General features: G+C 38.8%; 1 protein-coding gene across 2 annotated transcripts; it reads left to right on the top strand.

Moving 5' to 3' along the window:
- The first annotated feature begins 1114 nt into the window (after positions 1-1114).
- LOC103271936 (HLA class II histocompatibility antigen, DO beta chain) lies at positions 1115-21698 on the top strand. Of its 2 annotated transcripts, XM_008069435.2 has the most exons (6): positions 1115-1318; positions 3178-3447; positions 3895-4176; positions 4627-4737; positions 4988-5019; positions 5192-5650. In XM_008069435.2, the coding sequence occupies exons 1-6, from the start codon at positions 1228-1230 to the stop codon at positions 5225-5227; spliced, it is 822 nt and encodes a 273-aa protein (XP_008067626.1). In that variant the 5' UTR covers positions 1115-1227; the 3' UTR covers positions 5228-5650. The 2 variants fall into 2 exon arrangements, with proteins under 2 accessions (XP_008067626.1, XP_021573924.1); XM_021718249.1 differs by lacking the exons at positions 4988-5019; positions 5192-5650 and adding an exon at positions 21688-21698 and having other exon boundaries at positions 4627-4667.
- The last annotated feature ends 21 nt before the right edge of the window (positions 21699-21719 follow it).

A 21719-nucleotide genomic window follows, 5' to 3' on the forward strand; every position in this document is an offset into this window, starting at 1 on the left:
AAGTGTCAACATGCCTGGCTAATTTTTGGATTTTTTTAGTAGAGATGAGGTCTTGCTATGTTGCTCAGGCTGGTCTTAAACTCCTAGGCTCAAGCAATCTTCCTGCTTAGGCTTATCCCAAAGTGCTGAAATTATAGGCATGAGTCACCATGCCTGGCCTCTTTTGTTATCAATAATGTATATTTAAAAATAACTAGAAGGAAGGATTTTGAATGTTTTCATCACAAAAAAATGACAAGTGTTTGAGGTAATGGATATGCTATTACCCTGATTTGTTCATTACATATTGTATATACGTATCAAAACATCACACTGTATCTCATAAATATGTGCAATTATTATGTGTCAAGTAAAAACATAAGACAAGAAAGTATCTTTTCTTTAGTGTTACTTTTCTATCAGGTGAGAGTCCCATTTTTTTTTTCATTTTTTCACTTTCAAAATTCTCAAAAGACTGTTTATCTGCTGCCTTCATTTCCTCATTTTCAATTCACTCTACTTTTTTTGAAATATGGTTTCTACTGTTAACATTCTGCTGTCCTATTGAAGGTTATCGGTGCCTCACTCATTATAAAACACAGTAATTCTTTCTTATGCTATATCCTGGTCAACATTTTTGCAGCATTTTATTCTTTTGAGAATGTGTTCTCTATGTTTTTTTTTTCTTTTGTGGTCCTCTTGGCCTATAGGAAATTGTACTCTCCAAATATTCTCTATTTCCTCTTTGATAATCCCTTCACTACCTCCTCTTAAGGCAGATGCTTCAGAATGCTGTCCACTTCCTTCTTAATTTACATACTCATTGGCAATGTCCACATTGCCAATAGGAAGGGAGAACTTTTGGTCAGAACAGGACAGGGACAATGCTAAGTGAGGATAGCAGGTTACATGATGTACAGCCTGCCTAGTTCTTCTAGGGCTCCATACTATGTAGAATAATATTTTTCTTATTCTCTCAGTCCATTTTCCACGTACCTAAATTACTGTCAGTGATCCTGCAGGCAAATAATTCTTGAGTGGAATAATAACTTTATAAAAGTATTCTACCCAGTACCTAGTGATGTAAAACTCTTCTATCTTGATTGGTTAAGGAGTTTCCAATCTGGGGGAAGTCAGAAAAATATCTATTTATACTCCTAATGAATATTTTCTGACTGAGTTGTGTAAGGGCAAAGTCCATTCTGAAGAGGCTGGCAATTTCACTATCTTATCTTTTTTCTTTCCAGAATGGGTTCTGGATGGGTCCCCTGGGTGGTGGCTCTGTTAGTGAATTTCATCATGCTGAATTCCTCCATGACTCAAGGCACAGACATTCCAGGTAAGAATACAGCAGTTTTTGGGGTGTATATGCAAAAATTTGACTGGGAGAGGGAAGCCTTTTCTGATAGGTCTAGGCCACTGACTAGACTGGAAGTGACTTCAGGCTTCAAAGAGCAGTGCTTTTCCTTTTGGCAGAGAGATTCTCCTTCTTTACCCTGTGCAATGGACTTCTGAGAAAAGAAACTTCTTGTACTAGAACCAAGAATAGGGAGGCAGGAAAAAAGAAACATTTTGTCTTTTTAAAGTTCTTACTATATCAACGCCAGTTAGGAGAACTGTAAAAGCTGGAGGCAGTCTGAGAAAAGCTGCCATTCTTTGGCTAGTTTACTCTGATGACGATGACTGTTTCTGTATTTATCCAGTGGGGGTATATATGGAAAAAATGAAATTGAAAACAAAGATTGCTTTTTCTGTCATTTGTTGAGCCCCTATTATATGGTCAGAATTGTACTAAGCAGTTTTGAGAAGTAAGAGAAATTGAATACATCATCCTTGTCTTCATGTTGTGGAGTACAAGTGATTTCTCAGTGTGATTTTTCTAGCTGAGGTGGCAGGCTATACAAACACAAAGCAATGTGAGACCTTGAAAGCACATCTTCATGAGCAGAAAACAGGAAGTTATGTGCTAAGAACAGAGCTCCCTTTGCATGTCAAAGTTTCACTAATACAAAAGAGGAACAAATCTCCGTGTGTGTGTGTGTGTGTGTGTGTGTGTGTGTGTGTTGGGGGTGGTGGTGGTGGTGGTGGTGATGGTGGTGGATCATCATTCTTAATGAAAGCCACTCGGTGGCTCAGCCTGTAATCCCGCGCCTTTGGGAGGCTGAGGTAAGTGGATTGCCCGAGCCCGTGGGTTCGAGACCCGCCTGGGCAACTTGGTGAGACCTCGTCTCTACAATAAATCAAAAATCAGCCGTGCGTGGTAGTGCACGCCTGTAGTTCCAGCTACTTGGAAGGCTGAGGTGGAAGGATCGCCTGAGCCCAGCAGGTCGAGGCTGCGGTGGCCAGGAGCATGCCACTGCACTCCAGTCTGGGTGACAGAGTGAGACTCTAACTCAAAAAAAAAAAAAAAAAAGAAAGCCACTGACTTTATACTGTCCATTAATCAACACAATTGAAAAAAAAAATCAGCATAGATTTTAAATGATGGTGAAAAAATTTCTCTCTGATTTAGACTGTAAGAGGAAAGTGAAAAGACTATAAATGCTGAGGAATTGATGGTCGGAGCCTCACCTGAAATTAGCTACAGAATGAGAGATGAGCTTGGTTGACCCAGAAGGATTGTCCCTCTGGCTCAGCTCTGTAGTTCCTAGCGGAGGCCTCTGAACATAGGAATGAAAATAAAATTACAACTCAAGGTCAACAGCAATTATCCCTCAAGTCTTAAATGCTATGTTTTCAACGAAGTCTTTCCTGACCTACCTGCATTATTGATCCTATTTGAATTTCCTTTTATTGTAATTGTTTTTCTCAAGTGCATAAAATTGAGTTAGTCCCATCCAATGAGTTCACAGCACATTGTAATCATCAGTCAGTTCAAGGACTGTCTTCTGTCTTCCCTTGTCTCCATTCTCACTCTCTCTCTTCCCTAGATAATCTATTCTAAATGTGTCTGATATATCTTTAAGTATGAGGGTGTCCTTTCAAAAGGTGTAGCATTGTTTTTCTGTGTGTATTTTAAAAATTTATAAATGTCAAGTGTGTTGAATCACATTCTGTTTCTTCTTGCTTAACATTATGCTTTTGAACATACTGAAGCCTATAGGCCTCCTTTCAAATCCATGTGGTCTGACGTAATTTACCAGGTAAGGGTTTTCCCAGAGGTGCAGGCTGATTCATGGTCCTTTTTTGTTTTTCTAGAAGATTTTGTGATTCAGGCAAAGGCTGACTGTTACTTCACCAATGGGACAGAAAAGGTGCGGTTTGTGGTCAGATTCATCTTTAACTTGGAGGAGTATGCACATTTCGACAGCGATGTGGGGATGTTTGTGGCACTGACGAGGTTAGGGCAGCCCGATGCTGAGCAGTGGAACCGTCGTCCGGATATATTGGCGAGGAGCAGAGCGTCTGTGGATGCGCTCTGCAGATATAACTACAGGCTGGGGGCCCCCTTCACTGTGGAGAGAAAAGGTGAGTTGGGAAGTGGTTCTGGTGGGGCTCAGGAATATTACCTGTATGAATCTGCTAATGGCTTTTTTTCCTTAAGATAAACAATTTTCTGCTTCAGCCTAAATAAATCATGATTAGGAGAGTCTACACCCAACTGTGACTCATTTATTATCCTCATAGGTTACTATGGTCTTGGTCCCAGACCCCCAAGGTTCTCAGGGGCTTTGAGGACTAGTGTACTCTCAAATAGAAGTGGTAATTGTGGGAGTACCTCATAAAGTGTAAATCATTCTTGCAGACATTGACATACTTTGTTTCTGATCTCAGAGGCTGAGATTTCCCTACATGTCCAGTTTATACTTGGGTGATCTGGGAAGGAGATTAGGGGTAGTGGTCCTCCCTAAAGGAGCTCCTGTCTTGGCGTGGTGGCTTTCCTTCACAGTGTCTCACTTTTCTCTCCTTTTCTAGTGCAACCAGAGGTGACAGTGTACCCAGAGAGAACCCCATTTCTGCAGCAGCACAACCTGCTGCTCTGCTCTGTGACCGGCTTCTATCCAGGGGACATCAAGATCAGGTGGTTCCGGAATGGGCAGGAGGAGAGAACTGGGATCATGTCCACTGACCTTATCAGGAATGGAGACTGGACCTTTCAGACTATGGTGATGCTAGAAATGATTCCTGAACTTGGAGATGTCTACACTTGCCTTGTTGATCACCCCAGCCTGCTGAGCCCTGTGTCTGTGGAGTGGAGTGAGAATTGGTTTCTTGTACTCTCTGGGCCCGCCTCAGGATCATACTGACTCAATACAGAACCTGTGTCATGTCTACATTCATCTTTCTCTTGGTCTGGGAGAGTCACAGAAACCAGAGTCCTTGGGTTAGGGTGGGAGAAAGCATGGCAGATATCTATCCTCATATTTTCCAAGAAATAAGGAGGTTTAATCACCTCATTAGATGCTTCCAACCCTGTGAACTAGTATCCTCTAATACTCTGGTCTTAGTATTTCAGGAACTTTCTTATGGGCTGTAAGAATTGGTAAGGATTAGGTGACAACTCTGTGGGTGCAGAGCTTGGCCATTTCTAGATTTATTTTTTCTATAGGTAGCCTTGGATTTGGTGTCCAATACAGACTCTGAAATTTCAAGAAGATGCATAAATATTGGGAGCTTTTTACTAACTTTAAGACCTGTTTCCCATAGGAGCTCAGTCCGAATATTCTTGGAGAAAGCTGCTGAGTGGAGTTGCAGCCTTCCTACTTGGGCTAATCTTCTTTCTGGTGGGGATTGTCATCCACCTCAGGGCTCGGAAAGGTAATGAGCCTCTGAGGAGTTCCCTGCTGCGTGTCCCTTGGCTTCGCCCCTTCCCTAACATCAAAGATCTAAGGCAAGGAAAGTTGATTGTACTTCTCAGGGATCACTAAGTAATCTTTTCTGAAGCGAGAAATATTCTGGGGGGTAAGCAGAGATGGAGTTCTGACATTACCAGCTATCCCCCATCTCTTAGGATGATCACATTTGGTCCTAATTGGATCAATCCATTTTTCTCTTCATTTATTTCCAGGATATATGGATACTCAGCAGTCTGGTGATGAGGTAATATATATTCTTCCTTGTCTGTGGGTGGTAGATCATTCTGATAGTTGTTTGGCCAGAGGGAGACACCTTGGGTTAGGTAGGGTTGACTCTGATGGGTGGTACTGTCCCCTGAATCCCTGGAATGGTAGAGTGGGGTTGCCTCTTGATACCTTCATCATTGTTTTTGCAGGTCCCTAGAACTGTCATGCCCTGGCAGCCATGCTAACGTCCTCACTGAAGCTTCTCCTCCTGGAGCCTGATTTAGTTCTCAGTGGCCTGGGTCTTAGGCAAGGCAAAGGGCATCCATGAGGTCAATATTCTTTCCGTGGTCCTTGAAGTAGTCTGAACTAATTCTAGAGATTTGTGTTTTGAGATCACGCACCTTCCACCCATCTTTCCTTCTTTCTTCTACTTGTACACGTCATTAATCAGTATTACCGAGGACACTGTCCAGAAACTCCCCTAAGACATAATTCCTTCTAGTCCCAAATCATTTACTTTTCTATGCTCCAGCCCTGGTTCAATAAGTCACAATTCTCAAAGCTTTCTCTCTTCCAGTTGCAGTCTTTACAGCCTTCAGAAGATGATGTTCAGATAGTCATTGCTTCCTTTTCACTGTTTTAAAAATCTTTTTTATTGTAAAATAAAACAAGCTACAGAGAGCCACATAAAATGTATAATTTAATGAATTATTTGAGGCAAAACTCCAGCAATCACCACTCCAGTTAAGAAAGAGAACTTTGCTAACTCTAGCAGATGTATCCTGATGCCTTAGGTCAATCAAAACCTTTACTTCCTCTCAATATTCTGACTTTTATGGAAACCCCCTTTTTGCACTTCTTTGTAGTCTGTTCACCCAGGTGTGCATTCCTGGACACCCTAGCTTAGTTGTCTTTTATACTTCACAAGTTTCTCCCCATCCTTTATGATTAATTTGTTGAAAAACCCAAGCTATATAACCATATGGTATGGCAAGTTAGTTATTTGACCTGCAGAGTTTCCCACGCTCTGGATTTTGCTGATTACCTACACATGGTGCAGTTGAACATGTCTCCTGTCCTTTGTACCTCATGCAAATTGACATCTGAATTCAGAGGCTAATTCAGATTTTGGTTCGATCCTTTTGGAAAATCTGTAGATGGTGCGATGATGTTTCACCATGAGGTGCATAATATCTGCTTGTTTCTCTTTTTGTGATGTTAGCAACCATTGAAACTACCTGCCTAGGTGTGTACATTTATTGAGGATTAAAAAATGATGATATTCTAATTCTAAAATTTTTTTCATTTTCTTCATTTGTATTCGTTATTACTTCTATAAAGAGATACCTCCCTTCATTTATTAGTGAGTTATTCAGTGGTGCAGTGGAAAGGCAAGACCAGTGTTTGATTCTTCTTTTATTTACTAGTTTTCAAGTTAATAAACCAGGTGACTAATTAGGTTTTGCTTCATTTTAAAAATCATTATAAACTGAAATATTTACGTATATTTGTTAGGTTTTAATCTACTGCAATTTTTCTTTGTGGAAGCTCATGTTTTATTTCTGGTGGCCACTTGAGAAAGTTTCCACTCACCAAAAATGAAACTGAGTTCTTTTGACACAAGCCTTCTGACAGTTCCTGTGTTATCTGGTATGGCAAGATGTTTCTGGTTCATCTTGTACATCTCCTTCCCAGACCTGGAAGTACCCTAAAAGTGACAGCAGGGGAATTCCCTTAAAGGAGTGCCCCAAACCATTCTGAGATGCGGCCAGTGAAATTCCGAAGAAAGAAGCACTAAATGCCTGGGTGATCAGTCCAAAACACTTATTAGGGGAACTTACTTATAGAGTGCTGCAGCAGTGCTCACCATGGACTTGGCGAAATGGGCATGGAAATGGGTCTTCCTAGGTATGTCTGCATCGGTGGGGCCAGGGTATAGAGTTTATATGCGAGTTTAAGGGATTGGCTCAAGGCTGGGACCAAGTTTCTTTCAATGTTTTGGGACAACTCAGAACAACTTTATCAGTGCCTGGGAATGTTCAAGGCCTGGTTTCGTTCAAACCTGCCCAGAAAAACCTGCAGCTGGTTGAGTCACAGAATGGCCAAGGAATTTTCCTGTCAGGATACAGAAAGAAAGTTGGGGGTGAGGAGGTTGGGGACCCTATGTAGGAACTGGGAATTGCGTCAGGCCTTTCCAGTGAAAATATAATGATCATATATGCATATATTAAAAAATCAGTCTCTTTATATGTCTTCATCTCCTTTCTTTTACACCAAGAATTCTGGTTTTCAAAGACACAGAGACACACAATTTAGATGTCCAGATTTGTGTACTTGCTTTTCCCAAATTAACATGTACAGCAGTCTAAGGATTACAACACTCATACTACAACCACCAAAAGGGTTACTGAAAACAGTTGAGATTTCTTTTGCCTTTGTTTTCCCCACCATCTCCCCTTTTATAGTTGTACTATTTCTTTCTTTTCTTTTCTTTTCTTTTTTAGTTGGAGCCTCACTCTGTTGCCCAGGCTAGAGTGCAGTGTCCTGCTTATGGCCACCACAGCCTCAACTTGTTAGGCTCTGGTGATCCTTCTGCCTCAACCTTTCAAGTAGCTGGAACTACAGGCATGTGCCACCATGCCCAGCTGCTTTTTTTTATTTATCGCAGAGACTAAGTCTCGCTAAGTTGCCCAGGTTGGTCTTGAACCCATGGGCTCAGGTAATCCTCTTGCCTTCACCTCCCAAAGTGCTGGGATTATGGGTGTGAGCCACCGTGTCTGGCTAATAAAAGATCCATTTAAAGATAGACCAGTGAATTTTAACATGACAGAATATAAAAATTTAATTGTTTATAAAAGTTATGTTAGTTGTAGTGCAAAAAAAGGTTTTACATTACAACTAACCTATAAGAATCTAAAATTTGTTGAATTTTGGTCTCTTATTAAAGAAAAGTATCTATAATAGATGACAATTTTGCTCCTACTTAAATTTTCCTCTTTTCCCCAACTATATATCTGAGTAAGATCAGATTTTCTTCATGTACTTCAGTCAAAACAATGTATTGTTACAGATTGAATGTTGAAGAACACATAGCCAAGCTATCTTTTTCACTATTTTTCTGTGCTAGAAAATACAGCTATTTCCCACAAATGTTGCTTATGTTAACTTATGGGTTTATCACTGTTATTTAAAAACAAGCAAATAATTATTAATGTCACTTGGCATAACTCCTGTAAACTAAAGCTCCTTGGAGCTCTCAACAAGTTTTAAGAACTTTTAGATGAAGGCATAGTCCAGGATTGTTTCATTTAACTTCACAAAGCTCCCTCTTCTATTGTTTTAGCATTGTGCTAAAAAATATGTCAGCTTGCTTTTTGAGAGTCCTTGACTCTGTTTCCATCCCCCACTTTGAACTTCTTTTCCTTTGTCTCTTTGTCTCTGCCTGACTCCATTTTTATTCTACTTCCCTCCAGTTTTTTTCTCAGCGAAAGGCCTTGGAAAGATGCCTAGTTGGTCAGTGTAGAGGGTTCTTAGAAATGAGACTGCCTTTTTTCCGTCTAATCTTATCAAGACTCCTTGTGTTTAATTGCTGATGGACTGGAAAGACTCCTCCTGGTTTTATCTGCTGTGCTCTTGCTGGTCTGCTGTGTTTTTCACTGAGGATTTGTTGGCCCTACAGGTCTGTCACATGCCTAGTTGCTTTCCTCCACCTTCTCCAGCAGAGACACTTACACTAGGCAGTTCTTGTAACTGCTAGTTGTTTGTCCCCATTTGAGGTTCATGGGGATACCATGTCACTTAGTTTTATTAAAAATGTTAGCCGGGCGCGGTGCCTCATGCCTACAATCCCAGCATTTTGGGAGGCTGAGATAAGAGGATTGCCTGAGCCCATGGGTTAGAGACTAGCCCAGGCAACTTTGCGAGATCTTGTCTCTACAATAAATAAATAAATAAAAAAAATCAGCCGGACATGGTGGAGTGCACTTGCGTTTCCAGTTACCTGGAAGGCTGAGGAGGAAGAATCACCTGAGCCCAGCAAGTTGAGGCTGCGGTGGCCGTGACTGTGCCACTGCACTCCAGCCTAGTATCAGAGTGAGACTCCTACTCAAAAAAAAAAGTTGTTAAAACTATGTCTTACTAAATTAAACTTTTTATTTTGATATAATTGGAGATGCACACACACTAATAAGCAATAGTACAGAGAGATTCCACATATTTTAAATTGTTTTCCTTAATGATAACATCTTGTAAACTATAGTAAATTTCCACAATCTGGATATTGACATTGATAAAGCCAAGAGAAAGAACATTTCCATCACCACAGTACCCTCAACTTGTCCTTTTGTTGCCACATCTACTTCCCTCCCATTTCCACTCCTTTCCCCTGGCAACCATTAAACATTTTGCCATTTAAAAAATGTTATATAAATGGAATAATATAGTATATGATCTTTTGGGATATTTTCCTCACTCAGCATAAGTCCCTAGAGATTCATCTGGGTTGTGGCGCATATCTCAAGTTTGTTCCATTTTATTGCTAAGCAGTATTCTGTGGTATGGATGCATCACAGTTTGTTTCCAGTTTTTGTCTGTTATGAATAAAACTGCTATAAACATGTATGTACAGATTGTTCTGTGAACACAAGTCTTCCTTTCTCTGGGATAAATGCTCAGGAGTGTAATTGCTAGGTTGCATGCTTAGTTTTTTTAAAAAAACTACCAAACTGCTTTTCAGAAAGTCTGCACCATTTTCTTTTGACATTCCCACCAGCCGTGTGAGTGATATGGTTTCTTTTCATCTTCACTAGCATTTGGTTCCTGTTTTTTATTTTAACCATTATGTGTAGTGATGTCTCATGGTGGTTTTAATTTGCAGTTCTCTACTGGCTAATGATGCTGTGTATCTTTTCATGTCCTTATTTGGTATCTATGTATCCTTTTTGGTGAAATGTCTTTTTGCTCACTTTTTTAAAATAGGATTTTTTTTTTACTGTTGAATTTTGTGAGTTTTAAAAAAACCTATAGCTAGATACTAGTCTTTTGTCAGATATGTGGTTTGCAAATATTTTCTCCCAGTCTTTGTAGCTTGCCTTTTAATTCTTTCAAGAGGGTCTTTTGCAGAGCAAAAATTTTTTTAATTTTGATGAAATCCAGTTTACTAATTTTTCCTTTTGTGCATCATGGCTTTGGTGTCAAGTCTAAGAACTTTTTGCTTAATCCTAGATCCTTGAGATTTTCTCCTAATAGTTTTATGGATTTATGTTTTATATGTCAGTCTGTGATCCATTTTTATTTCTTCCTTTGAGATCTGCATGCCTTTTACTTACTTTTCTTGCCCATTGCACTGGCTAGAACTTCCAAAACTATGTGGAATAAATGAGGTGAGAGCAGACCTCCTCACCTTGTTTCCGGTCCTTGGGGGAATTCAGTTTCTCACCGCTAAGTATGTTAGCTGTAAGATTTTTTTTATCAAGGTAAAGAAGTTCCCCTCTATTTCGATTTTTCTGAGTATTTCATCATAAGTGGCTATTGAATGATGTATTCTAGTACCCATATATGTACATCATTAACTTGGATTACACTTTCTTTTACAGCTGACTTTTCTACCAATAGTCAAATGAGCTGTATTCTTTCAATTTAATGCTGACATAAACTTTGAATATGGATCTATGTCATATATTTATTTCCTTTTAGGCTTCCAACATAAATTGATACTATTTTAGCTACTTAAGCACTTATTTTGGTCTATGCTTCATATAGTTAAGTCTTATTATGAGATTGCACTTGTACTTGATTCCTTCTCATACTCCCAGTGTCTTTTTTTTCTTAAACGAATCTGTATATTCAGACTCACAATGTTTATATATTCTTTGCCACCAGGGGTACACTATCTCATGTCTTCCTGTATCTGCTTCTGGACAGTCTTGCTGTGTTATGCATTTTCTCTGAGACAAACCCTGCATGTTATTTGAGGGCCAACCTTACTTTTAAGGTTATTCAGGTTGGTGTTGCCCCCATTAATAAAGTATTTAAAAGTTCCATTTATGTGATATGTTAGGAATTTTCCAGAAAGGTAACCTTCATTAATTTTCCAAATATTCTGGATCTGAAATTATCTATCATAGTTTATTCTTATGCTTGGAAAGCTTCTCTTGCTGTCAACGCTTGTAGTTTTCTTACTTACTTTGGGTAGCTTACTGCCAGGTAGAGTGATTTGCTTTTGTCAGCTTCTTAGTGCATTCTATCAAGTGACACTGGAGTTGTTTAGAATTGTTTTGCGTTAATAGTGTAATGAACACCCAGAATCTTGTATAGTCAATCCTCTTTGTTGTGCACGAAGGGTATCTATTTCCTCTGTTCACAATCTCTTGAGCCGTTTGAAGTTACACAATTGCAGTGATAATTTAGCAGAATATTGCTAACATTTTAACCTAATATAATTAAATTTGTATTAAACATAATCTGATGTAAGATTGTATTTAATATTAACTGTATGAAACTCTGTAAATCTCACAGTATAATATCGTATGGCAGTTAGTTTTTTTTGAAGAGGATTAAAAGTTAAATATATCAAAGTTTTCATCTTAGAAAATAAAAATGAAAGTATTTTTCTATTTTTATTTCCCCAAATATCTTAAAATTATTTTGCCTTTTATACAAAGTTATACATAGCCATGTAGCATCAAGTACTGATAGTTCTTGATTTGTGATGGTCTGACGTATGATTTTCAACTATACAATGGTGCAAAAATGAAATGCATGCTGTAGAAACCATACTTTGAATTTTGAATTTGAATCTTTTCCTGGGCTAGTGATACGAGGTATCTGAGTGCTGAGTGGCCACGGTGGGCCGCTCCCAGTCAGTCACACTTATGTAAGTGTTCCAAACATGTTTAAGGTGGCTGGGCTAAGCTATAATGTTTGGTAGGTTAGAGGTGTTAAATGCATATTTACCTTATGGCATTTTAAACTTACAGTTAACTTATTGGGACATAACACCATGATAGTTGAGGAGCACCTATATTTCTATAAGGCTTGTTATGAAAAACAGCAGACCCCACTGCCTCCCCATTTTCTTTCCAGATACAAATTCTATTAGATAGTCCCATTTTGTAGACGAGAAAATGGAAGCTTAGAGAGATTAATTAACACACCAAGATAAACTGGGTAGGAAGTGATGGAGCTATGATAAGAACTCAAATCCATTTGAACCCAGAGCCTGAGCTTTGAGCTACATTGCTTCTCAATTACAGGATGTATTAGTATCCTGCTGCTGCTACCACAAATTACCACAATTTAGTGGCTGAAAGCAACACAAATTTATTATCTGACAGTCCTGGAAGTTATACTCCTGAAATGGGTAGTGTTAAATTAAATTTAGCCTAAAATTGCCTTTGTACTTTGAATTTCTACATAGTGAATTGCAACCTAAAATAATGGGTAAACAAACTGCAACCTAATGTAAGTGTATATTCTTGTAACAAATAGCTGAGTCTCAGCCAATCACAGGCAGCAAACTAATCTGATTGGTCCATATAAGACAATGCTGAACTATAACCAATCAAGTTGTTTCTATACAGTACTCCTTTTCTGTCATAAATACTGCCTGCCCAGTTACTGAGTGGAACTCTCTGAACCTTTCCTGATGCTGCCTATTCTTGAATTGTTCTTTGCTTAAACAAACTCTGCTAAGTTTAATTTGTCTGAAGTTTTACTTTTAATGGTTATATGGGGCTAATCAAGGTATTAGCAGGTCTGTGCTCCCCTTCTGAAGACTCTAGAGGAGAATCTGTTTTTTCTTTTCCAGCCTCCAGAGGCTACCTACATTCCTTGGGTTATGCCCCACTCTAGTAATTGTCACTCTGATCTCTGCTTTTATCCTCACATCTCCTTCTTTAATTCCCCTGCCTTCTTTCACTTTTAAGGACCTTGTGATTCCATTGGAACCACTTGGATAACCCAGGATAATCTCCCCATGTCAAGATTTTAATTTAATCACCAATGCGAAGTCCCCTTTACCATGTAAGGTAACATATTCTCAAATTCCAGGAATTCACACATGGACATTGCAGTGGTGGCAGTGGGGGACATTATTTCATCTACCACACAGAGCAAAGTTTCATCTGGGTGGCCCATAGGTCCTGTAAATACAAAATATTGAATATGGACAATGTTCTCTTTCTCAAACTGTTCTTCCTTTGTGACTGGAATCACTGCTCACTTGGTCTCTCAAGCATCTTCTACTCTTCCCTTCTCCCCTCTCCCACATACAGTTGCTGAGGACATGTCTGGCTGGATCTGCTCCCTCACATTTCTCTGGCCCTCTTTTTCCTGTGATCCTACTTTAGTTCTGGTCCCGTCATGTCTAGCCTGTGTGTGGTAGACACCTATCTGCTTTCTCTGATTCCAATTTTGTGCCCTTTTAATCTACTTTTTCCATCAGAGTATTCTTTCTAAAGTATAAAACTGCCGCACAGTCAGCCTGTATAATGGTCCTACTGACTGCAGAACCAGAGGCATCCATCCCAAGTCTTTGACTTCACTTGTCCCTTTCCCACTTTACTAATCCCAAGCAACTTTCACTTCCCTCGAAGCCTTTTCATATCTCCAAGCCTCTCATGCCTCCTTAGATTTGAAAGCCATTCTCTATGTCCTGGGTCAGCTTTAATATTCTTCTGCTAGGGAGTTGATCTAATCCTTTGTGATCTGAATGTATTTTCTACATATTTCTGGCAAGTCCCCTTGTTTGTTAATGTGTCTTCTAGGCGGTTAGCAGGACCCTGTGTCTTATTAATTTTTCCTGTGCCCAGATTTCAGTCAAGTGTCCATCACACAAGGGCTTAATGACGAATTACTCTACTAATATAATGCAGCCGTGTCCCCTGTAGAGCAGCACTTTATCCTATGGCTTCTTCATTGCTTTTCCTTGTTTCTTACCAGCTTCCATAAAAAAAAATCACCTATGCAGTCCTTGTGCCCTTTGCCACATCCTATCCTCAGTGCAATAACCAAGGTTGCTAAATTTATACACTTCCTCCACTTGGAGCAAGATTCACCATGTCAGGCCTTTCCCTGATTCCCCCCTCACCTAATCCACTGGCAGATTTTTCTTTGGTGGTTCTTAAGGTCATGGCATCTCCTGTCTTATATGTTCTGATTTGGGTGGTGAACTTCAGTGTGGATCAAGTCGTTCTTACTTGTCTCCATTGGTCTTTAAATGCTTTGTACTCAATTTGGAGGCACAACTTTTGATGGATTGCCAGTGAGAGGGTTTCCTGGGCTCCCTGTTGTGTCCACCAGAAGACCATGTTATCTGCTTTTCAGCGTGGACTGGACCTGCGTATTTGATTTCTAAGAGAGTAAGATTCCATGCACTCTTCCTGGCAGCAAACTATTCACTCAGGATTTGACCTGAAATCGCGATTCTGCCATTTTGCTTCATCAGAAGTCCTCTTCATTTTCATTATTGTCCCAGGGAGGCCTGGGAGCCTCTTAGGGTTCGGCCTCAGGATGTGCTGGGCGCGGGCGGGGGTGGGGGAAAGGCAAGGTGGGAGAGAGGCAAGTCATCTGTGGGTGGGATTATGGGGGCAGAAAGATCTCCTCCTTATAACATCCTTAATAAGTGAGAAAATAGAGTTTAAAGAACACTAGGTTTTCATGCCAACACGAGGGACACTGTCACGATGTAGGTTAGCTGTCAAATGAAATAAAATTCCAGATGGAAAAGTTCAGAAACAATCCGGAATTTGAGGCCGGCTCCACTGTGCAACATTACTTTATCGCTTTGAGGGTGTAATGCGGCACTTTCATCGCCTGATGGCGACTGAGACCGAAATTTAAGTTGGTTCTCAACTTCCTCCGTGGAGAGAATCCCCGTGAACGCCCGACATTTTACAAGGGTCTTTCCCCAGGTCACCTTCGCGTCTTCTTCCTTTCTCACATCACCTCAATCTGTGAGGCTCTGAAAGGGGAAACAAGAGGATATGGAAATTCAGGGAAAGAAGAAGAGGTGAGAAGCTTTCCAGACACTCTCTCCTCTCCTTCTCCCCTCCCTCCTCCCCTCCCCCCTTATCTTCCCCATTCCTCCTTCCCCCTCCTCCCTTTCTCCCTCTCTCTTTCTCCTCCTTCTTCCCACTCTTCCTTGTCTATCATCTTTGTATTAGATACAATGTACGATAGTGGTTTAGAACATAGACTCTGGATCCAGAAAGTCTGAGTTTAAGTTCCAGCTCTGCCATGCAATGGTTGTGTGAATGTACATCTCTATGCCTTAATCGTCACTCCTGTAAAATGGGAATGATAGTAGTATTTGGTCTTATACGGTTTTTGGGAGGATGATTATTTCTTGAGTGTGTAGAACAATGCCTGGCATTCTGTAAGTGTTAAATATCTAGTTAATAAGTTAAGACTTTATAACTATATATACATTGTTTAGTATGATGTAGGTATATATGTATCTAATTAGACTTGTCAACATATTTTACGTTAACGAATTTAATAAGCTTGGAAATATGAGAATAATAATAATAGATCTAAATGGTGTTTGATTTTGTAGCCTATTATCAACACGATTTAGTAAAACTCTCTTCTTTGATTTCTGTATATTCTTTTTTTTTTTGAGGTGGAGTCTCGTGTCGCCCAGGCTGGAGTGCAGTGGCACGCTCATGACCACCCCAGCGTTACTACTGGGCTCTTGCGATCCTTCCGCCTCAGCCTTCCAACTACAGGCGCGCTACCACGCCCGGCTAATTTTTTGATTTATTGCAGAGACAAGGTCTCACCAAATTGCCCAGGCTGTTTTCAAACCCCTTGGCTCAGGCAATCCTCTCACCTCAGCCTCCCAAAGTGCTGGGATTACAGGCTTGAACCACTGCGCATGGCCCTGATTTCTGAATATTCTACACAGGTGATAATTAACTCATTTTAATGCACAGTAACTGAATAAAACCTTCAACTTCTATTCAACTATTTTTTTCTTTGAAAAGCAAGAGGAATGCTTTCTCAGGACGCTTACGTTTTTTACTTGAACACTCATGGGGGTTCATGAATAAAAAGGTTGGGAGAAAATGTGAGCCCCTGGGCCTCTGCAGTCTTTTGCCAGACCTCATTTAAAAAAACTATTCCAGCTAAATTCTTCTTACTGATTTCCAGCTGTATCTGCCCCAGGTGAGCAAACACTCATGCCCCACTTCTCTCAGATTTCAGGCTAATTGGTCATCCTACAACCCTAGCTCCGTGATGGGTTCAAGAAAAATTGTGACCTTGCAGTTTGTCTTTTTCCTGTTAAGGGTGGGAGTATCTTAGTCTCCAGCTTTCTACATCCCCAAACAGAAACCTGATCTCTGTTCAATTGTTTTCCTCAATCTTTTTGTTGCAGATTATGGAAAGATTCACCTAATCCAAATGCTTTTTCCATGTCTATAATAAACCCCAAAGTTATTTATTTATAACAGCAGTACCAGGGGCATATCTGATCAGTGTGGTTCCTCTGTTCTCTTCAATTGATTCAGGTCCTTAATTGTACATGACATTTGAAGCATAAAGAGTATTTATTTGCTAATCACCAGCATTAGTTAGTTCAAAGACTTATTTCAATGAGATTCTATTTGCTCAATAAAAATTAAAAAGATTACTCAGTAATTCATTGGGAGAAGAGCAACTGAGGGGTTAAAATATGAATGTTGGTCTAATTTTTAAACATAATTATTTTGAAAGCACTTAAAATCAATGAATGTACATTATTAACTAAATTCATATTTAATATTAATGTTATATAAATTAATGTTTTGTATTAATTTGCAAGATGATTGCAAATAAAACATCATAATCACTATCATCCCTGTGACTCAGTCAATGGTCCTCAGGCTGTTTTTTTGTAATGTATTTAATGGGTTAACAAAAGCTGCATTATTTGAAATTATGTAATTTTGTTTTTTCAATATTTTGCCCAAATACTTTTCTTATTAGTACAAATGGATGAAGTATTATGTAAATTTCAAGACTGATTATCAAAGGTACATCATTAAAACAAATTGCAATTTGTTATCTTGAGTAAGTTACTCAAACTGAAGTATGGTTTCCTTATCTGAAAATTCATATAATAATAATCACCTCATGTCTTGGTTAGAATACATGAGATAATATATTTTTATGTACAGTATATCTGGCACATATTAAAGTCTAAAATGATAGCTATTATGGTTATATCAATGGATACAATAATTCTGATAATTATAATAGTAGTGATGTGTCTATTCTTCTCCAGGATAGATTCAGATTTCCAAGAACTCCTATTAACCTTCTTTAACCTACTTACCTCCTATTAATCTATTTTACTTCCTGATTGCTACTGTAGTAACTGGGTTATCAGTAGCCTCAGATGTACCAAGACATCTCTCTGAAACTAATTTTTTTCCCGGCAAGCTTCCTCTGAATGGTTATTTAAGATGTATGTGTTGAAAATGGAGGAAGCTGATTAAATAACTCAGTGTACTCTACTCAGTAATCTACTCCTCATAGCCTCTATTTTGTCCCCTCTGAGAGCACATAACAGAGCTTAGTTCTGGAGTTCTAGCTCTCAGCCAGAACCTCCAATTAGCAAGTCATATGCATTCAATTTCATTTTAAAGGTAAAATGACTAAGGCTCATAGAGATTATGTAATTTACTGAGGGTCACAAAGTAAGTAGATTCTCCAATTGTGAAACAAATAATTTTTTTCAAAGTCTGTTACTTTTATATTATATCCTAGTGTCTTATAATGCTAAGTCAAGGAAAAAAACAAACAGCTTCTAGACAATTGTCTTCTGTTCCAGGAAGTATATTTCCATTTTCTTTCTGTACTCCCTACCCCTGGCCACAGTCAAACTCCAAATTTAAGAACCAGAGAAGTTAAATAAATGTCTCAGGGAGAATTACCCTGAATCATGTTCTTCTTCTGGTTCCTGAAACTTCCAAACATATCTTAAGCATATCACAGAGTTCGGTGGTATTTGGCGATGACCTAGTAGTGGGCACCAAGTAGATGGTCAATGAATAATTTTGAAATTGAGAACTTCCGTTAAGAATATTTACCCAGAGACAAAGGAGAATTTAAATTGTAGGGTTGATTGGTTTATTTCCTAGGAACTGTCCAATCCTAAAATTCATAGGTGGTTTTTAGTTTTCTTTACCTGCAAAGTAAAACATCAGGTTAATTGGTGTCAGTGATGCTGACTGCCAATGCTTTTGCTAAATTGTTTCTGTTTCAAGTCTGGGAAAATGACTGTGACAAGGGACCCCTGGACAGTAGCTGGAATTGTGATGGTTGTTCTCATGATGCCAAGGACTCCCATGGCTCACCAAAGAGATACTCCAGGTAAGTGTAGGATGGCTACTCTTCAGAGATCCCAGATTTGGAAACAATTTCTTGGAGGCTTTGGGGCTTAAGGTCTGGTATGTTATACTCTGATGAAATCCCAGGTAGAATTTGGAAGGGCTCCTATCAGAGTCCAGATGAATTTTGCTAGATTTCTTTTCTTAACCTCTCCAGTTGAAGAGAGGATAATTCCTCTCAAGGAAAATACTTTGGGATCTCAGAGTCGGAAGAAAAAAGACAAAATCCATTTCTATTTCAGATACAGGACAAAATGCATATGAGACTACTTGAGAAATATTCAGAAAGTAAGTTAAAAGGATTTTTTTTTTTTGAGTTGGAGTCTCACTCTGTCGCCCAGACTGGAGTGCAGTGGCCGCTTCCGGCTACCATAGCCTCGACCTGGTGAGCTCTGGCGATCCTTCCGCCTCAGCCTTCCAAGTAGCTGGAACTACAGGCATGCACTACCATGCCTGGCTAATTTTTTGATTTATTGTAGAGATTATGTCTCGCCAAGTTGCCCAGGCAGGTCTCGAACCCGCGGGCTCAGGTAATCCACTCACTTCAGCCTGCCAAAGCACGGGATTACAGGCTGAGCCACCGAGCCTGGTCCAAGTTAAAAGAATTTTTCACCCTAAGGACTTTCTGTGCCAAGTAGTGTTCATGTACTATTGGACTTGGGATTGGAAAAACTCAAGATAACCATGGCCTCTGTAGCTTCAATATCTAAAGGGCATAATTACCCATTCCTTGAGTATAAGCAGTAGGTTCATAGAGATAATCTTGAAGGGTCTGTAAGGAGAAATGGAATGAGGACAGGCAGTGGCCATCACTAATTCTGAATATATGCATAAACTCAAGGTAGTATTGATGGTGAATAGGACTGTGATGAAAAAACCCAAGAGAATTCATGTTTATTTTGCACCACCAGATCCCAAGTCTTGTAGTAGTATCATTACATGAACTCTCTCAGTCTTTCTAAAACACACACACACACACACACACACACACACACACACACACACACACACACACGGATGGTTCTGGGCTAAGTATTATTATTATCCTACTTTTACATTAGTTATGGTGAGAATAATATAACACAGACATAAATAAAACACACATCTACAGTTTAACAAAAATTACAAGAAATAGCTAGGTAACCACTAACCAGGTCAAAAATATCTGAATATTATCAGCACCCCAAAAGACTCCTGTACCTCCTCCCAATTACACCCACTTCTACTTCCTAGAAATAAGCACTATTCAAACTCTTGTAATTCTAATTTTATTGCTTTTTAAAAAAAACATGTGAATGTATCCTTAAACAATATAGATTAGTATTTCCCCCCCTTAAACATTCTATAAATGTTGTATTCCCTCTTGCTTCTTTTGTTCATTATTATGTTTGAGAGGACCTGTCATGGATATTTCATGAAACAGTCATCTATTCATTTTTATTGTTATGTAATATAATCCATTAACATTTTTTTAAAAATTTCAGTAGCTTTAGGGATACAAGTGGTTTTTGGTTCCATAGATGCATTGTATAGCGACAAAGTAGTCTGGGCTTTAAGTGTACTTGTCATTCCCACTAGTACACATTGTACCTGATAGGTGATTTTTCATCTGTCGTCTTCCATTCTCCTCCTTCTGAGTCTCCAATGCCCGTTATATCATTCTACATACCTTTGCAGACCCTGCTATAATCCATTTTGTGAGAATATGACAATGTATTTACTCTGTCTAATGTGGATAGACATTTGGGTTGCTTTCTTTTTCCCCCTATATATTCAGGAGCATTTGAGTCTGCATTTCTTTAGACTGAAGTATATACTTAGATTGGAATTGATGGGTCAAAATGTATGCATATCTTCAACTTTACAAGAGAATGTCCAACTGTTATTCAAATTAGTGTCTCTATGTGCACTCCCAAAAGCTGCTTTATAAGAAAACTCGGTAGCTTTTGGTATTTTAGAAGTTTTTAATGTTTCTCTCTCTGATGAGTGTATAGGGGTATGCCACTGTATTTTTAACTTGGATTTCTTTGATCACTTCTGAGGATGAGCAAGTCTACATTTGCTCATTGCCTGTTGGCACTTACTCTTTATTGAAGTACCTGTTTAGATATTCTTCTTTTTTCTACTATGGCATTTATCTTTTTCTTAATTATTTTCAAAAAGATGTAAAAATATATTCTGAATCAAGCCTATTGTTAGTATATGCTTTGGAAATGCTTGTGTGTACTTTGTCTTTTTAACTCTTTTAATTATATCTTTTGATGAGACGTTATTAATTTTAATGAAGTTGAATTTATCAATTTTTTATTTTTAAGATTAGTGCTTTAAATGATTTAAGAAATCTGTTACCACTCTAAAGTCATGAAGATGTTCTCTAATTTAATATTCCAGTAGATTTGTAGTATTGCATTTCACACAAGTCTTTAACTCATCTAAATTAGCTTATATGGTGTGAGAAATACATCCAATTTCCTATGCACACCTATTTATCAGAAAGCCATTTTTAAACAAAAGTATTCATTCCCCACTGATCTACAGGATACTTTGTTCATAAATTTGTTCTAAATTTGTACTTGGCACTTATTTGGGGATATATTATATCATCTATTTGTCTGTGTCTTTGCCAATAACACAATGTCTGGTTCCCATAGTTTTGTTTGATGTCTTGACATTTAGTAAATTTTTTCCACCTTGTTTACTTCTTTAAGAGTAGCCTGGCTAATCTTTGCCCCATGTACTTCTACTAAATTTTAGAATCAGCTTGTAAAGTTTCAAATAACAAAAAAGGCAGGGATTTTAATTGATAGACATAGAATCCATAAATTCAGTTGAGAGAATTGTCATCTTTATAATATTGTGACTTCCAATTCATGTACAAGGTGTATCTTTTTATTTCGGGTTATTTTAACGTATCTCATAAAATTTTACTTTTATTTTAGAAGTATTGTGCATCTTTTGAGGGGCTTATTCCTATATACTCATATTTTTTAATGCTGTTATAAAGAGTATAATTAAAATTTGATTTCAAATTTCTTCCTGGTCTATAGAATGTTTTAAAATAGATCCTGTGGCCGGGTTCAGTGACTCAGCCTGTAACCTCAGCACTTTAGGAGGCTGAGGTGAGTGGATTGCCTGAGCCTGAGGGTTCGAGACCAACCTGGGCAACTTGGTAAGACTTTATCTCCACAATAAATAGAAAATTAACTGGGTGTGGTGGTGCGCCTGTAGTTCCAGCTACTTGGAAGGCTGAGGCAGAAGAATCTCTGGAGCCTAGCAGGTTGATGCTGGGGTGGCCGTGAGTGTGCCACTGCACTCCAGCCTGGGTGACAGAGTGAGACTCCAACTCAAAAAAAAAAAAATAGAT

The sequence above is a fragment of the Carlito syrichta genome, unplaced genomic scaffold (genome assembly GCF_000164805.1).
Source record: "Carlito syrichta isolate Samal-C Ts95f unplaced genomic scaffold, Tarsius_syrichta-2.0.1 Scaffold312028, whole genome shotgun sequence".
Lineage (NCBI taxonomy): Eukaryota > Metazoa > Chordata > Mammalia > Primates > Tarsiidae > Carlito > Carlito syrichta.

Excerpts from the sequence above, each read along its gene's own strand:
- LOC103271936 (XM_008069435.2), top strand. The coding sequence starts at position 1,228 with ATGGGTTCTGGATGGGTCCCCTGGGTGGTGGCTCTGTTAGTGAATTTC. Across the intron at positions 4,177-4,626 it reads CCCTGTGTCTGTGGAGTGGA|GAGCTCAGTCCGAATATTCT; the intron begins GTGAGAATTGGT and ends TGTTTCCCATAG. Across the intron at positions 4,738-4,987 it reads CCACCTCAGGGCTCGGAAAG|GATATATGGATACTCAGCAG; the intron begins GTAATGAGCCTC and ends ATTTATTTCCAG.